Below are 18,369 nucleotides of genomic sequence, written 5' to 3' on the forward strand. Positions count from 1 at the left end.
GCTCCTCTGAGCTCTGTTCCTCCTCTGCAACTGACCCAGAACTCAGCTTCACCACTTGTTTTCACTCTTCCTAAATTCTCCCCAGTACTGCTCTCCCTCCACTGGAGCTGCTACATCACATTTAAACTGCTGATGCTTGTCTACAAAGTCAAAAGCAGACCAGCACCCTGTTACCACAGAGCCCTGATCACCCCCTGCCTTGCACCTCGCTTCCTCTTACCCTCTGCACTGCTTCACTCCTCTCTCCGTTCTCAGAGTTCAGAGAAGACCTGCAGCAGAACTCTGTTGTGGAGACGAGGTGTTCACAACTAAGACCCAGGCAAGCAGTAAAGACTGATCAGCATTTTAACTTAATAAACCCAGCCATATGTGCACTTTTATATATATATATATATATATATATATATATATATATATATATATATAAAATGAAAATGATTACATCACCTCAGTGGTTCAACATAATGCCCTATAGATTGTTACAGCCTGCTAAATGATCAAAGCCACGATACGCCAGCTCACCTAAACACTGCAGTATGTTCTCGTCGTAGTAGAGTCCAGCCTTGCAGTAACACTCAAATGCTCCTTGTGTGTCCTGACAGAATCCGTCTTTACAGATCTCATCCTTAAAGATTTCACATTCATCAGCATCTGGCACACACATTCAGACCCAGAGAAAGAGAGAGAGAGAGAGAACATTATATAAACAGAACAATAAGACATCCGAAAGAATTAGTAAATAAATGTTAAAATGAATGTGAAATTTAAAATAATAAACATGTAAGCACGTTTATGTGTTAGTAATGTTATTCACCGTTAGTTTTTAATCATGTATAAATATTACAATTTACATAATTACAAATGAAAAATTTTTCTTTCACAGTGCTTTTAGCTTCTTTCTCTTTTTTATCCCATCTGTTGCCTATCCAGTGCTTTTCTGTCTGTCTGGTTTTACCTTTTCTGTATTCTTTTTCTCTCTTTTTATTTTTAATTCTATTTCTTTCCTGTCATCTATTTCTTGTGATCTATTTATTTATTTCCCCATTACACACACCTTTGTATGTAACAGGTGAGGCGTTGTCTTCCTTTGGAATGTTTCCTCGTCCGGCTGGACACATCTGAGTGAACTGATCTGTCGAGAAATAGAAAATGGTTTTCTAACACCAGTTAAGAAAGTGATGTCATCATGACAGAATTAATATGGTATATATGATACAAGCTCAATGCATTTAAATAAATTACATAAAATAATAAAATACTTGATGAATAAAATAAAAAGTTTTATAGGAGAAAATTACCAGAGGGAAAAATAATTTAGTAAGATAATAATTTAGAGAGATGCTTCAAATGATCAATCCAATCCGAATGCAGCTCTGTAGTTCAGTGGCCATATGTTAGCATATCTTACCTGAGTCTTGAATGGGACAGGGGAAAACCTCGCAGTTGTCGCCCCATCCTGCTCCGAGGGTACAGCAGCACTCCTCAATGGTCACGTTGCTTGCCAACACGTTATCGCACAGGTTTTCATCGCTCAGGTTGTAGTAACACACTTTCCTCTCTGTGGACGAGGCTGCAGAGAAACAATGCAACGTCAGGATATATCTGCGCTGATTATTTAACAGAAGGGCCACGGATACAAACTGGTTGCTATGGTAATCTAATGCAAGCTAGTTAGCTAGCTATTTACTGAGAGTGCAGTAATGCAGACTTGGACAACGTTTACGTGTGCAATGTTTCTCTCCAGCGATGATTTCTCTTCACCTCACACATAATGAACGTATTCTTTGTGATTCGTATTATTTTCATTAAGATATTATTTGTGTTTAACTAGCGTCTAGTGTGTCTAGGTTCCTCTAGGTTCCTCATGATGAAAAAGTTTAGATTTACAGCATTTCATACTGCATTTTATTCATAGGTTTATTTATATACAGTGAAACCCCAGATTGCGAGTAACGCGGTTCCCGAGTGTTCCGCAAGACGAGCAAAGATTTTTAATAAATTTTGACTTGGAAACTAAACAAGTCTTGGTTTACAGGTACCGAGAATCATGTATCACGCATGTGCTTTTTGTTTTGACGCCAAGCGTCACATGATCATGACTGAGCCAACACACTGTGGAATTGTGGGTAATCGTCTACCCTGCTGGGTCTTAATGTGCGTCTCTTACTGGTATAATAAACATCCGTGGGCGCGTGTACTGTGTCTGTGTGCATACGTGTCATTGGACACACACTCTTTCGCTCTGCTCCACACAGAAATACTGTACTGTCGCGATTCTTTTCAGGTTAGTTTGTTTTATTTTTACTTAATATTTCGTGTTAATTATTTAAATGTATTTATATTTAGGGCCTGTGGAACAAATAATTTAAGTTTCTATTATTTCTTATGGAAAAATTACGAGTGTTTTGGAATACAAGCCCGCATCCGGAGTACGCGAGTTACGCGAGTAACCCGGTTTGCAAAAATGTTATACATTTTGACTTAAAAAATAAACGTGTCTTAATTTACAGGTCTTAATTTACGAGTATCATGTGGCACACATGCACTGCTTGTTTTTGAGCGTCACGTGATTACAACTGAGCCGATGGTTCTTTTCTCTCGCGAGCTGCGGAATTGTGGATCATCGTCTCCCATGCAAAGTAATGTGCAGGTTAATTTGATTTATTTTTACTTTACAAAAGTGATTCCGTTAGTGTGTGTGTGCTCAAGTCATTAGAGATGTTCCTTGTTAAGTTTCCTGATAAAGCAGTGTTTCCGTTAGTGTGTGTGTGGTGGGGGGAGGAAGGGTGTCATTCTTCCTCTCATCTTACTTTACCTTCTCACACACACACACACACACACACACACACACACATATATATACAACAGCGCATGTTTTCACAAACACACTACAGCAATACTTATCTGTCAGGATTTTTTTTTTTTACTTTTTTTAAAGGTAAAGTTGAGGTTGCAGGTTAATTTGTTTTATTTTGTATATTTTGTATTAATTGTTTTTATATATTGATTTTTTTGGGGTTGTGGAACGAATCGAAGTAGATAGATTTTTGATATACAAGTACGCTTCCGAAATTAATTATGCTCGCAATCCAAGGTTAAACTTTACAGATTTCTTTAAAAGTCACAATTATTTCTAACAAACGAACCCTTTAATACTTCTGCCATAAGCACTTGTTTATCTTTAATTTCTTTTTGATTTAACCTACATTTTTACTCATCAAACACAAAGAAACATTTCAACTTTTTTCATTCTTAATGTATTCAGATTGTTAGTTTTCTTTTTTCTTTTTTTTATCCCGTCTGTCAACAAATTACTGCAGTCACTCTGATTAAAAACTGAAAATCAAAGCTTGAAGAGTCAAATGTACTCTCTGTTCTTTTTTTCTTATCATTTTATGATTCTTGATCTTGACATCATTCAACCTCACACTTTCACAACTTCTCGGTTTTTTTCCTGAACACATTTTTATCTGCATTTCCTCCATTACAGTTCCACAGGAAAACTTTTTCTTTTCTATTCTGATTTTTACCACACACAGACACACACACAGGACAAGTTAACATTCCTTTACACCAGACGCTTAAAGCATGTTAAAGGTTGTGTAATCACCACCGTGGCCGTCTTCCCACAAGATCCAAACTAGGACATGACAAAACATGACAAATTCCCCTGACAATAAATGTGTAAAAAACAGGAAGTCTTTTTATATGCAATATTTTTGAAAACTGGACTGAGTCATGTGTCTGGAGCTCATTATAATATCAGAGTTAGTGACACGTATGACACACAGAGCTGAAGAAAGAGACCAATAAACAGGAAGAGATTCTGAAAGAGCACTGAAGACTTTATTTATATTTTTTCCTTATAATTGGCACAGGGTCACTGAACCAGCAAGAAGGAGCGAACCTGGGGTCCTCAAACCCGGCAAAAACCTCAGAAAAACATCAGCAGACTGGGCCCCCGGGAGGGTTTTTAGAGCAGACTGGGCCCTCAGCAGAGTTCTTATAGCAGATTGGGCCTTCACTGAGGCTAACAGGTACATCTGGGCATATTGGTCATCTGCCCTCCGTTGACACTTGTTCTGCGGTCCGTCCTCACCCTGGACATTACTGCCCCTAGACAGTCTAGTCCATTCCTCGTGGTCGTTGCAGGGAGCTATGTCACCCTGAACACCATAATGCTGTGTCCTAAAGGGCACATGCCGTATCACAAGCCGGGAGCCTTCCCAGCCAGACTGCGCTGCTCATTTACCTCTGCCTCATCTCCGGATCTCTCTGCAGGATCCCGCTCCACTCTCTCCCACGCTCTACGCAATGACATGCCCGGTGGCGCCCTCTGGGGGACATTCCTGATAAATAGGCGTGCCGATTGTGCCTTTTCAGTAGCAACCCCAAAACTCCTGTAAATCAGGCAGACTCTTTCTTCTTTTCCCTGTTTTTATTTATTTTTATGGATTATTTATTATTGTTTAGCTTATTTATTTATTATTGTCTAGTGTTTTATTGTTTTAGGTTATGCAATGAGGGTGGATTTCTTATTGTTGTTTGTTTTATCTAGATTTCATTTAATTTTCTTTTTATTGTCTGCTTCTATGTCTTTAGCTATTTTAGATTTGTACAACGCTTTGGTCAACAGTTGCAAGACCGCCACCTGTAGGATTGTAGAGGAACTGCAACATTTTGCCACCTTAAATGCAAACATAAAAAAAAATGAATTTTTTTTTATCTAAAAAATTTTTTTTTTATTTTGTGGAAACGGTTTAATTTGATGTGAAAACTGGTTCGAACTGGCTAGTGACATGTCACTGGGTAATAGCTAGCGGCACTGTTAATTAATTTTATTATTTTTCCCAGTAAACAAATGTAAAAGTTATTCTTTAAACATTTTTTTTGTGTTTAAGGCGTTTTGTTACCTTTCGGGGCTGGTAAACACTTCGCCGTCATCTGGTTAAACTCGAAGCCCTCTTCAGGACACACACAGATGAAAGACCCTGGGACGTTTTCACACACCGCCTCACCGCAAACATCGCTCAGGAGCTCACACTCGTTCATGTCTACAGAGGAAAGAAAGATCTGTTTACTCAGTAGGGTTTACTGAGTGCTTAACCTAAAGGTTTTCCCGTCATCACAGCTCTACTGCAGCATCACATCTACCACATGCCCCTATGGGAGGGGTATAAGGGGAGGGGGGGGTGGGGTAACTGGGTTTTGGAGGATAACGGTTAAAGAGGGTGTGTTCTTACCCTCACAGCCCTGACCGCTGCGTTTGTCCTCATAGCCAGGGTCACACTGACACAAAAACGATCCCACAGTATTGTGACACGCACCGTGCCCACATACACTCCTGTTCAGAGTGCACTCATCCACATCTACAGAGAGAGACAAATGTTTTTTTTTTTTTTACATTTTTCATTTTATTTCATTTTGGGTTCTTCTTATTACCTTTTTAATTATTTCCTTTTTAAATAAAGAGTCCAAGCGGCAACCTCCGCTCCTGAAAAACGAGTCTAATGCAGAAGTGCCAAAATGTGCAGTTCACCGGATGACCACTAGGTCCAAAAGTGAGTTACGCTATTGCTAAGATCGCTAGCTTGTGGTAACTGAGGTAAGCAGGTGTGTTCTAAACAACATGCTGTTTGCACCGTCTATCTGCCCATTTTACGGATTAACGAGGGTTCAGACACAACTTACTTACTTACTTATACACAACACAGACTATAAACCTATAGAGGGAGTGAGGAGGACAGACAAACGAGAGGATAACACACACACACACACACAACACACACAAACACACACACTGGAGAAGCTCTAATGTCTTTCACATTCATCCTGCTTTTATTTTTTATCCTGCAGTAAAAGAGGAAACGTTTCAGCTGCCGTCTAGACACTCAGGAATACTTTACACTCAGCACTGATTCCCTCCAGACCTCTGTGTGTGCATGTGTGTGTGTGTGTGAGCGTGTGCGTGTGTACTTACCCTCACACTCGGGTGGATCCTGTGTCCAGGCATATCCAGGCTCACAGATGAAGTAAAACGAGCCCTCTGTGTTCACACACTCCACACTGTGTGGCTTCAGAGGCTCCTCCACACACTCGTCTATGTCTGCGCGCACACACACACAAACACTTTGTCAAAACGAACAAAGGGCAGAAAAAATAAGTGTTTCTGAAGTGTGTGCATGTGTGTTACCTTGGCAGCGAGTGCCGTTGACCTGCCTGTACCCCGGGGGGCAGTTACAGTGGTACGATCCGATGTTATTCACACACTGACCAACATTATCACACAGTCCTCCCTGCTCCTGACACTCATCCACATCTACACACACACACACACACACACACTATTTTTTGGTATCACATAAACATTGCATATAACAGACATCACTTTAGGATGTGCCCTTGGTTCTTTATATGTGTGTGTGTGTGTGTGTACCGTCACACTGCTCTCCTGACTCAGACAGGGTAAATCCGCTTCCACAGTGACAGATGAAAGCTCCCTCTGTGTTCGCACAGTGACCCCTCGTACACACACTCTCATCCTGGCACTCATCAATGTCTGTAACACACACACACACACACACACACACATTAAGAAGGAATAATTGATACATTGTAACAGAAAGGGTATAGAATACAGAAAAAAAACCTTTGATTTACCATCAATTTGCATTGTGAGTGATTTACCTGTGCATTGTGGGTAATGTACCTGTGCATTGTGGGTGATTTACCTGTGCATTGTGGGTAAAGTGCCTGTGCATTGTGGGGGATTTACCTGTGCATTGTGGGTAAAGTGCCTGTGCACTGTGGCTGATTTACCTGTGCATTGTGGGTAATGTCCCTGTGCATTGAGGAGGATTCAGCTGTGCATTACCTGTGCATTGTGAGTGATTTCCCTGTGCATCGTGGGTAAGTCACCTGTTCACTGTGTGTCCCTCTGCATTGTGGCCAATACACCCGTGCATTGTGGGTGATTTACCTGTGCATTCTGGGTGATTTACCTGTGCATTGTGGCTAATTAACCTGGGCATTGTGGGTAATGTACCCATGCATCGCAGGTAATGTAGCTGTGTAGGGTGCCTGTGCATTGTGGGTTTATTTTTGCGCTATGGCTAAGTCACCTATGCATTGTCTACCTGAGCCTTCAGGAACAAACTGGACTCTATTTAATTTAACACATCTCCTGATATACTGAACTTCCAGTGTCACATAGTTTTATGTAGATCAATCTCTGCTATCCGTTTTCACCCAGATGAGTCTGGTTCCTCTCAAGGTTCCTATTACCATCTCAGGAAGTTTTTCCTTGCCACTGTCGCCGTCGTCCTCGGCTTGCTCATCAGGGGCGGTCTTATCATTTTGATTCATACACATTCACATTTCATACACTTAAATAATTTTTGATTGTGTAAAGCTGCTTTGCGACAAAGTCAATTGTTAAAAGTGCTATACAAATAAAATTGAATTGAATTGTGGGTAAAGTGGCTGTGCATTGTGGGGGATTTACCTGTGCAGGCTTTGCGGTCTGGAGTGGGAGTGAAGCCGTCATCACATGTACAGATGAAGAAGCCTTCACGATTGGAGCACTGACCATGAACACACACGGAGCTATCCACACACTCGTCGATATCTGAAACACAGAGTGTGCACAGTGATATAAACACACACACACAGACACACACACACACACACACACACACACACACAGACATAGACAGACAAAGACATTTCTTACCTACACACTTGCCATCTTTGCCCTGGAAGCCTTCAGGACACGGGCTGCACATGTACGAGCCGAGAGTGTTGTAACACAGACCAGACGGACACACACTGCCATTCTGACACTCGTCTACGTCTGCAGAGAGAGAGAGAGATGAAGAAAGAGAGAGTTAGTTCTCCATATCTTCTGAGCCTCCAAAAATACAAGATTTTAAAAACCAATAATGTATAATTTGTGATGGAAGGAAAGGTTGAAAAACCAAAAAAGAACGAAAGAAAGAGAAAATGCACAAAAGTATAAAAAAAAAATAGAAAATCATGAAACATATGGAATGAAAGAAAAAAGAAAAAGAATAAAAAAAATGTAACTAAAAGACTGAAACTCTGCCTATTGTAATACTTATATGTTATAAGTAGCTGTAAGAGAAGCATCATCCTGCCTGTTGCCATAGAAACGACTGGTCCAGGTGGTCAGAGCAGGAACAGACCTTTACTTTACTTTAGCTTTATTTTGTGTGTGTGTGTGTGTGTGTGCTACCTTCACACTGTCCGCTCTGACCCAATGTGTATCCTTTGCTGCACTGACGGCATGTGTATGAGCCGGGTGTGTTGACACACAAGCTGTTCTCAGGACACACGTATGGAGCTTCACACTCATTTATATCTGATACAGACGGAGAGAGAGAGAGAGATAAATAGATATACAGATAAAACACAAGGAAAGTTGTAGGGGAGTAAGAAAATGTAAAGTTGTTTTACAGAAGTCTTACAGAAAAACGTTAATATTTTGTATAAATAATTTTAGAATATAAATACATTATATAAATAGTTTCCATGCTCACCCACACAGCTGGTTCCCTTCTCCTCCAGACTGAAGCCCAGCTTACACACACAAGTGAAACTGCCAGGTGTGTTCCTACAGCGACCGTTAACACACAGGTGAGGATCGTCCACACACTCGTCAACATCTGTCACACATCACAACATAAATGTTAGAACTAATTATTACTGACACACACACACATGCCTCACCTTTACTGAACTCTAATAACATTGGGAAAAAAAAGAGTGGCAAAAAAAAGGAAGCAAACAGATCAATCGACACTTTCTGACAAATCAGGAGCAACATACATTTTAAGATGTTCTATCTGGTGGAAAAAGTCCTCAACTTAATTGTTTTAACTGCTTTTGTTTTTATTCAAAAAACAACAACAACTGTTAGCTCTTATTAACAAGTTATTACAGGTTGTGTCTCATGTCAAAAGTGGTGATGATGTTAATAAAATATAGCAAAAAAAAAGCAAGATTGTTTTCATTAATTAATTCATTAATTCATTTATTAATTCATTTATCTACTTTATCGCTTATTCTATATACAGATAAAATGGGCCTGGAGTTTATTGCAGAAGACTTAGGGCACTAAGAAGGGTACACCCTGGACAGGGTGTCAATCCATCACAGGTTGTTTTTGTAATTTCTTTTTTAGTGTCCAATAAATTGAAAAAAAAAACATCTGCACAACATCTGTAAAATAAAAAAGAAACTAACAAAACTTACTTATTACTTATATAAAATCAACAACAAAAAGTTGTATTATAAAATCTATAAATAACCAGAAATTACCTGTATAAAATTTTCTGTAAAAATGGTTTAAAATATATCATTGTATGTTGTGACGTTATAATAGTTTATATCATTTATCATGCTATCATGCACATTGTGTTGCCTGACACTGCCCAATAATAATAATAAATAAATAAATAAATAATAACAATGTGATTAAAAATATGAAAAAAATCAAGAAAATATTCTGTATATATGATTATTAATCATGTTACCATTCATTAGATATAATTCTGACTTGATATATATATATATATATATATATATATATATATATATATATATATATATATATATATTTTTTTTTTTACATTTTCTGTCTCCGGTTATAATGATCTAGTATTTCCTTTATAATTTCTCTCACCTACGCAGGTGGTCTCCTCATCGTTCAGCTTGTAGCCTTTGTCACAGATGCAGTTGTAACTCTCGGCAGTATCGTAGCAAAAGCCATGACCACAGATATCAGGACGCACGACACACTCGTCCACTTCTACAGAGAGACAGATGGAGAACAAGCAACGATGACCAACAAAAAATGTTAGGTATAAATCATTATATTATATACAAATATTCAGTGTGTATTCAGCTTGATTTGATCCAAAGGTTTTGCTTAGTTTCTCCCTAAAAACAAACCATTCATTTAGTAAAAGAATATATATGATGTTATTTTATTTTTTTAAATAATTATGAGAAAAATATTGGCAAAATGTATTTAAAATTTAAGAAGACAATAAAAAATTTTATTTTAAATCACTCAGTTTTTTAAAACAACATGACTTCAAATTTGTTCAAAGCTGGGGATCTGCTGCAACACTTTTTTTTTGTAATTTTTTTTGTAGTAATTGTCAATTATGTACCAAATAGTTTAATATAAACAGTTACATTTATATATAAAGGGACAATAATTTTTTCTTTTACTTAACTATTTTCTCTAAAAAGTTTTGGTAAGAATGATGAATTTATTTATATTTGTTGAAAATAAAAAATCTCTGTTTTATGTATTTTCTATCGCAATGCTTTTCTTTACACCAATAAAAAAAATCAAAATATTAAAATCATTTCAAACAAAATATTTATTACACATTTTTTACACTTAAAAGGACAACAATGACAATAATAATAATAATAATAATAATAGTTTAAGATAGGTCAAATGTAAAACCAAGTAGCTATTTAACATTTTACTTTATTAGCATAGGATTATAAAAGGAAAATCTACTATTCCTAAAACTTTAATAAATAAAAAATTACACAAAGGCATGCAGAAAAGTTATGGCTTGTTTCCGGCATTATTCAGGGTTATAAAAATATTAGTATAACAACGTTTGATAATAATAATAATAATAATAATAATAATAATAATAATAATAATAATTCAGAATAATAATTAAAGTTGTTCCCACTGCTGGATCTGGTCACTGTCACAAGTGTTCATTTTAGATGAAAATAGTACCATGTAAACGTGAGGTTAACAGCACTCCACATCTAAATAAAACCGAAGTCAGTGTTCTCGAGTAGTGTTGCCCGGATATGGCACGGCACCGGGAGCGCTGATACACACTTCAGAAAAAAAGAAACACAGCAACGAGAATCTAAAACAAGCCACGAATTGCAGTAACGCACGACACTGACACGTCTAAAATGGAAACTGTTTTTGTTAGCGCGGTGTGTTTAGAGCGCTGAGGTCCCACATTGCCAAGATGAGTGACGGCGGCTATTTTAAAGGACGTGTTACACAGGGACCCGGAGACGTGGCGGTTCATTCTATTACAGTACATGGAGTGTAAATATAGGAGGAGGACAGAGAAGAAGACGATCACTGAGAATAGTCTCAATGATAAATAATTTGTGTGTGTGCGTGTGTGTGTGTGTACCTGCAAACTGAGTCGGGTTAATGTCCTGACTAGCGCTAGACGGTAAAAGGACAACTGGAGCAACTGGTGAGGTCTTCTCCACCACCACTGCAAAGAGAGAGAGAAAAAGAGAAATAAAAAAGGAAAAAAGAAAGAATATTTGCATTAATGTACAAAAAAATATTATTAAGAGTTGGAACAGGAGCCCCTAAGCTGTTTATGAAAACATTACAGCGAAGTAACAGCAACAAAAACTTCCCATGACGACTCGGCAAAGTGGTTGGGGAAAAGTCCTCATAAAACACATAACACACTTCTGGTCCCCATAACACAAGCGTGCTTCTGTTCGTCTCTTTATTGGGACCATTTAAATAAACACACACACAATAGCAAACACACACACACACACACACACACACACACACACATATGTGTAATGTTTGTGTATGTGTGTGAAGCCAATGTAAGAAAGGGAATCAGCCCCTCTGCCTCTCTCTTCTCATCTTACACAGTAAATCTTCCTCCTCTCTTATTTAAGTTTCACACACACACACACACGGAAAGACTGTTTTATTGGAAAAATTAGCAAGAAACATCACTAATAAGTGCGCGCACACGTGTGTTTTAAGAAAAAGTACACATGCGCTGTACGCACACGCATACAAACACAAAATAAAAGATGTTTTATGCGCACATACAGTCGTAGTTATACAGTTATAGTAAACAGTACATGCATGCACGGATGTTGATTATACCAGTAAGAGTATCAGCAGTAATATTACTTTAAAGTTTTTAATAATTAATTGTAACTGATAATGCAAAAAATGCATAAAATCAATGATGCTAATGAGCTTGTTGAAGATAACCATATAACACACACTACACTCCTTTGTATACAACATTTACTCTGCATTTCAGCTTGTTACGTTAAATTACCCACAACTTATTTCTGTATACCTATGCACTTTATTTCATACCTGTTTTTTTTTTATGTTTATATGTCTGACTCACCTCGGACAGGTAGGTGTCTCTCAGTGAAGCCGAAAGCCTCGACGGGTTGCTGGGGTGTGGGGACGGGCAGCGGCAAAATGGCGATGGTCGGCTTCGGATGTGTGATCACAGGGCGGTGTCCGTCGCCTCGCTCATGTACCTCCGGGTTTACAGGAGGAGGAGGAGGAGGTTTGGGTTTGTAGAAATACGGATTGGTGACTTGGTACCCCAAACCACCGGGGCAAATCTCCTTAAACGCAGCTGAGATAGGAAGACACAGTGGGTATTTTTATTTTTTAAAAACTATTAAAAAAAAATATTTTACACACACGATTAAAAAAAAAAAAAAAATACCAGTCCGTTAAGAAATGAAACAGGAGTGATGGACCATGGTGAGGCAGTAGAGGTGAGTGTGTGTGTGTGTGTGTGTTTGTGTGTGTGTGTGTGTGTGTGTTCTCACCTGTTCCGGGCAGTGGACAGCGCTCACACTTGCCCCCCCACGCCTTCCCCACGCTGCAGCAGCACAGCTGTTTGCTCAACTCAGTGGAGACGGGGTGCAAACACTGACGCCCACCACCAAACACACGGAAACACGCCCCCCTCTCCTCCTCAATCACAGGGGGCGGGGCCTCGGCTGCTCCGCCCACAAACACCAAGCAAAGAAGAGTGCGTAACCATGGAGGAGAGAGAGAAAAAGAGAGAAAGAAAGAGAGAGAAGTTCCCTTCACCGAGTGCAGAGAAGCAGCAGTATTTTTGTAACGTTTTTAACCACAGTGATGTAAAATCCACATGAAGAACAACAAATCAGACAGAGTGACGTGAGAGTGAAGATTAGTAAACAGAGCGAAGCAGCAAGACTAGGTCGCATTTAGACCGAAGTAGTTAATCAAGCAGCAAGGATTTAATCCTCACATGGAAATCAGTGTGCAGAGCTCAGGCACTACGGAAAACAGAAAAGTTCAGAATTTACGTGAGAGTTATGCATCAGGGGGCGGGGTTTTCCTAAAACAGAGGCGAGTCTCAGATTCACAGAGTGGAGTTTGTCTACAGCATAGATGTTCTCAGTCACATAAGGCGGATTTTGTCTAAAACAAGAAAAATAATATCAAAAGCTAAGTGTGTGTTTAAAAGCAGTAATCTGGATGGGTTTGGTATAAAACTCCATCATGAGTCTACTCAAAAAACACCTGGCAACCATGGAAGTGTGAGCTGAAAGCAGCTGCATAACCTGAGTCTGAACACCAGGAACCTTAGGCAGTCTGAGTCCAACCCGCCGGAGGGAGGAAACAGGGCAGAGCAGAGAAAAGCAATAACTCGAGTACCATTAAGGAACACAGAATGTAAAAGGAGTGCAACACACACACACACTCACATACACACACGCAGCAGAACTAGCAGAGCAAAACTGCATAAAACAGGCATACACTCATTTACACACAATGCATACACACACACACACATTCCTAAGGAGCGGCTCATGTTTTTAGATGAAATCGCTTGAAAACTTCCTGTTTAATGCGACCGCAAGACTCAGGAGAAAGACCCGAGAAGGACAAAGAGAAGATGAGTCTCGTTAGTGAGCAGATGTGAGCAGATTTATATTAATGTAAAGCTTGACACTTGTTATGGTGTATTAGCAAACACTAACACACCAGCACACCAAAACACCAGCTTTACGAGAGCAGTTTAATAGGGAGCGTTACATTAGAATTTTTTCCAGATTAGATAACAAGTTTGTGAATTCAGTTTTCTACTTTCTGCTCAGTAGTAACACCAGACAACTGCATGGCACAGAAGCACACAGCTCCTTTTGAAATGACGTTTTCTTCAGCGATAAAGATGCTCGAACGCTCTGCTCGACTGTAGAAATGTTATTTAGGGTCTTCGGTTTCCATGGTTACTGTGACAAGAAATAACTCTGGGTTCTTAGCAAGGACTCCATAGCCAGCACTGCTTAAAATACATAATGTATCTTTTCAGGACTCTTAACCAGTACGTGATTTGACATCTTCCGCTTTTTATTTCTATTTCAGTCTTCCTCAATTCCCACCCAGGGAACGGCACTGTCTATCAAACTTTAGCTGCTATATATAAAATTCTCTAATAAATTCTCTCTTTAAAGCTACAGTGCAGAGTAACACCATGTCCTCACCAGAGTCACACCGATCCTCACTAGTGCCTTAGTGGTGTACAGTGCATTAGGATTTGTACCATGTTACTGTACTTGAATGTTATTTTGACAGCTGAGCACTGAGACTAACAATAAAATTATTGCTAACTTTGACTTTATACTAAACTTCGCCTGTAAATCAGTTCTTTACTTTTTACTTGAATACAGTGGAACCTCGGATTGCGAGTGACCTTGAATTGCGAGTAACCTCGGATTGCGGTTTTAAGCGATTTCATCTAAAAACATGAACCGCTACAGTGGCACTTCGGATTGTGTTCCGCAAGACGAGCAAATTTTTTAAATACATTCTGACTCGATAAACGAGCGTGTCTTGATATACGACTAGTACCAAATATCATTATATCATGTGGCCCCCCCCCCAGGTCTCAATCACTACAGACACGATTCAAAGGTAAAGTGCAGGTTAATTTGCTTTATTTTTACTTTATATTTTGTATAAATTATTTTTATATGAATATTTTTAGGTTTTGGAACTAATCGTTGAAGTTTTCATTATTCCTTATGGGAGAAATTCGCTTTTGATATACGAGGGTTTTGATGTACAAGCACAATTAAGCTAGAAGCGAATTATGCTCTCAATCCAAGGTTCCACCCGTTACGTATTTCTATTGAAATTGCTTGATACTCCTTACACAGTCAACCAGAATCTGGTTTAAAAATTATAATTAAAATTGATTCATAAGCAGCAATACTGACACCTACAGACTGTTCTACCTAAATGATGGTGTAATTTGATGGTGCATCACTTCCCCACCCAATCTTGTAGTAGGTGTGTGAAATTGGAAGTGGAGACCAGGCTGAAACCAAGACTTCCACTGACCACAACCTGTGGCTTTATTTCGATCAGATGTTTAGATTACCTCACATCAAACTTGGAAATCCGTCGACGTGCTTTAACACTACAGTGACTGGCCTGAAGCTACCTGTTTATGGTACTTAAATACATTTGAAGGCATGAATCTTGAATTTTTTTATACTATGACTTTTATTTTTTTTTACTTAATTTAGACTTTATCTAGGAGGGCTCACACAAGTACTGGATTTACTTCACCTACTATTTACGTTACTGAGCAAAGCAAGTCCAACCTAGTGTACTAGTCATTACTTTATATTAAATGAAATTAAATAATGTAGATTAAATGAAAGAAATGGGAAGAAATGTTTTACTCCACAGGCTGCAAAGTGTCTAAAGATTCTATTTAAAATTGGTTGTTTATGTAAAAACCTCAGTAGCAACCTCATTTCCCCTCTTGTCTGTTCCAACCACTCAGCATTCAGCATCACTATTATTAATAACCGGCCTGACCATCTGTCATCATCATCTACGCCAGTTCCTCACTGGTTCAAGACAGGTTCAAGTTAGATGGATTTTATGCTTAAATGATTCGTAGGTCACTGTGCGGTTTAACAAACAAGAAACATTCCTCTGAAACTGCTCAGGAACTGGACTGAAAATGTGAGACAGAAAAGTCCTTCAGGAAGCCTGGAGAACTATACCTCAAGACTGCACGAAAAATACAAGCAGGTCAGGAGCTTTGAAAGCAACAAAAGAAATTCAGGGGGGCAAGACTTTTGCACAGTACTGTAAGTGTAATGTTAGTCGAGTGAGTGCGAGCTAATGATCAAATGATGCTTGGATAAAGTTACGTTTTGTAGAAAAAACAGCTAGTAGCTGTGCTTTGTTACACTTTAAAAACATGTAATAATAATAATAATAATAACAATATGGACAGTAGTGACATGAGAATATGAGGTCCAAGAAATGATAGAGTGAATAAAGAGAGAAGAAAAGGCAAGATGATAGAAGAAGTGAAAAGCCAAACAGAAAAAGAGAAGGAACGATGGAACTGGTGGATAAACAGATAAAGAGTGTGGAGAAGAAGAGGAGGGAAAAAACAAGGAAAAAAGAATGGAAGGGACTGACAAGAAAACAAGTAGAATAACACGATTAAAAGAAGAAGGTAGAAAAAACAGAGAAAAGGAGGACAGAAGAAAAAATGGATGGACAAGGTGGAAGCCAAAATAAGGTAAAAATGGAAGGGAAAGAAGATAAGAGATGAGAGAATGGATGGAGAAAGTGGAAAAGAAGGTGAGAAGTGAGGACGGGGTGTACGAATGGGACGGGTGGAGGAATTGAAGAGGTGGAGAAGCATAGAGGGGATGTTTGGATACATTCATAAATGGATGGATGGATGGAGGGAGGGACTGAGAAAGAAAGGAACGGAAGGAGAAAAAATAAGAGAGGGGACTGATGAGAAAATAAGAGGAAATGATGAATGGATGAATTGACAGAGGGAATGGATGGACGGAGGTACTGGAGGAGAAGAGAGGTTAAACTCACGATAGCAGCTGGTGAGGGTGGAGTCGGGGATAAATCCAGGCTGACATAAACACCTGTAGCTCCCGGGTGTGTTAATGCAGTTCCCGTTAGGACACACACCTGGTAACTGACACTCATTTACATCTGAAGACACACACACACACACACAATCACAAAGCTGATGAGTTTAAAGAAGAGAAATGTCGCTCCCAAGACGTCGCTTCCTACTAACACACTAATCTGTTAATTGTGTGTGTGTGTGTGTGTGTGTGTTTGTGTACATGCATATAGTTTTTCCAACATCTGTTGCACAAAAAGAAATACCCAAACTTAAATAAATGCCTAAGGTCACAGAAGTGTGTGTGTGTGTGTGTGTGTGTGTGTGTGTGTGTGTGTGTGTGTGTGTGTGTTATTGCACTATATTATAATATTTCAGGTCTTGTTAACACTAATCACAGTAAAACTGATTTCTAAACACACACACACACACACACACACACTTAGAGCAAGCAAGGCTGACTCACCGATGCAGCGCGTGCTGTTAAACCTCTTGTACCCGTGTGGACACTCAAGCAGAGGAATAGCTGCAAGAGATTTTGTTTAATGAGACACAAATGGATTTATTTACACAACAACATCTAAACAACATCACATCAGACATATACAATAACTAAAACTATAAATAACATCTGAGGAAGAAAAAGTACAAATAACTGCTGTTCGGTATAGAGGTACCTGCACTAAAAAAATATTTAATGGTTTCATCTTTTCCTTGGGACAAGCTAGAGGCTGGATAGATGAATAAATAGCAAAACAGAGAGACACACAGGCAGACAGACAGAAATACAGATAAAAAAAAGAAAGACATATACCGGCAGAAAGACAGATATGAGGCAAAAGAGCAGACAGAAGAAGATATAGACAGACAGGCAGACAAATGGATGGAGAGACAGACAGATAAACGAATATGTGACAGATAGACAGGCAGATAGACTGACAGTAAAACAGATTAAAGACAGACAAACAGACAGAAAGACAAAGAGATAGACAGATGGAGAGGCAGACATACAGACAGGAAGGCAAGCAAAAAAAAAACTGAAGACACAGAAAGACAGAAATGTCATTAACAACCTTTACAGAGGGAGAGGCTGACAATGGACTCTAAACATCACCAGAACTTTATACTGGATGCTTCAGGCCTCTTGAGATGTCATTAATGTTCAGTTGCTGTGTTGGCTTCAGGACATATCCTAAGGTGTTTATGTTTAGTTATGATCAGTGTCTTTATTTACACTCTGTTTATTTACACTTTATTTATTTCTCCTCAACTGCTGGTCTTGCATCTGTTTGGCTCCTGGTTTACACTACCTTCTGCTTTTTGCTTGTTATTATGTTTTCTTAATGTTGTCTTAAAGTTAAATCTGCACTTATGGCTTGTCTTGTCCCCTAACACCTTACAGAATGCAAGAACAGTCTCTGGACATAGCAGACAGATTCCCTGCAGACATTTGCGAGGGGAATGGGAGTTGGAGTTATCACAGAGTTTATGAGCGAAGTTGGCTAGACAGGCTTTTGCCTGACAATTCAGAGGAAGATAGCCAGCGGCAAGGAGCCCAATTTGAATAGGCAGAATAACAGTTAGGAGACAACGAGCATAGCTGAGAGAGCAGCTTCTT

The 18,369-nt window shown here is 39.0% G+C and overlaps 1 protein-coding gene across 2 annotated transcripts in view; it reads right to left on the bottom strand.

Moving 5' to 3' along the window:
• Nucleotides 1-18,369, bottom strand: part of ltbp1 (latent transforming growth factor beta binding protein 1) — a 69,095-nt gene that overhangs the window by 9,057 nt on the left and 41,669 nt on the right. Inside the window, exons 10-27 of one of the 2 annotated variants that reach the window (XM_053509430.1) lie at nucleotides 17,218-17,277; nucleotides 16,715-16,837; nucleotides 12,643-12,816; nucleotides 12,204-12,443; nucleotides 11,214-11,300; nucleotides 9,704-9,829; nucleotides 8,559-8,684; nucleotides 8,255-8,380; nucleotides 7,733-7,852; nucleotides 7,505-7,627; nucleotides 6,437-6,559; nucleotides 6,194-6,319; nucleotides 5,981-6,106; nucleotides 5,244-5,369; nucleotides 4,914-5,054; nucleotides 1,409-1,570; nucleotides 1,055-1,132; nucleotides 523-651 (exon numbers count right to left, since the gene is read on the bottom strand). In XM_053509430.1, coding sequence (XP_053365405.1) covers nucleotides 523-651; nucleotides 1,055-1,132; nucleotides 1,409-1,570; nucleotides 4,914-5,054; nucleotides 5,244-5,369; nucleotides 5,981-6,106; nucleotides 6,194-6,319; nucleotides 6,437-6,559; nucleotides 7,505-7,627; nucleotides 7,733-7,852; nucleotides 8,255-8,380; nucleotides 8,559-8,684; nucleotides 9,704-9,829; nucleotides 11,214-11,300; nucleotides 12,204-12,443; nucleotides 12,643-12,816; nucleotides 16,715-16,837; nucleotides 17,218-17,277 — 2,316 coding nt within the window. The remainder of the gene's footprint in view (nucleotides 1-522; nucleotides 652-1,054; nucleotides 1,133-1,408; nucleotides 1,571-4,913; nucleotides 5,055-5,243; nucleotides 5,370-5,980; nucleotides 6,107-6,193; nucleotides 6,320-6,436; nucleotides 6,560-7,504; nucleotides 7,628-7,732; nucleotides 7,853-8,254; nucleotides 8,381-8,558; nucleotides 8,685-9,703; nucleotides 9,830-11,213; nucleotides 11,301-12,203; nucleotides 12,444-12,642; nucleotides 12,817-16,714; nucleotides 16,838-17,217; nucleotides 17,278-18,369) is intronic. The other variant, XM_053509431.1, reaches the window with a different exon arrangement.

The sequence above is a fragment of the Clarias gariepinus genome, chromosome 13, assembly GCF_024256425.1.
Source record: "Clarias gariepinus isolate MV-2021 ecotype Netherlands chromosome 13, CGAR_prim_01v2, whole genome shotgun sequence".
Lineage (NCBI taxonomy): Eukaryota > Metazoa > Chordata > Actinopteri > Siluriformes > Clariidae > Clarias > Clarias gariepinus.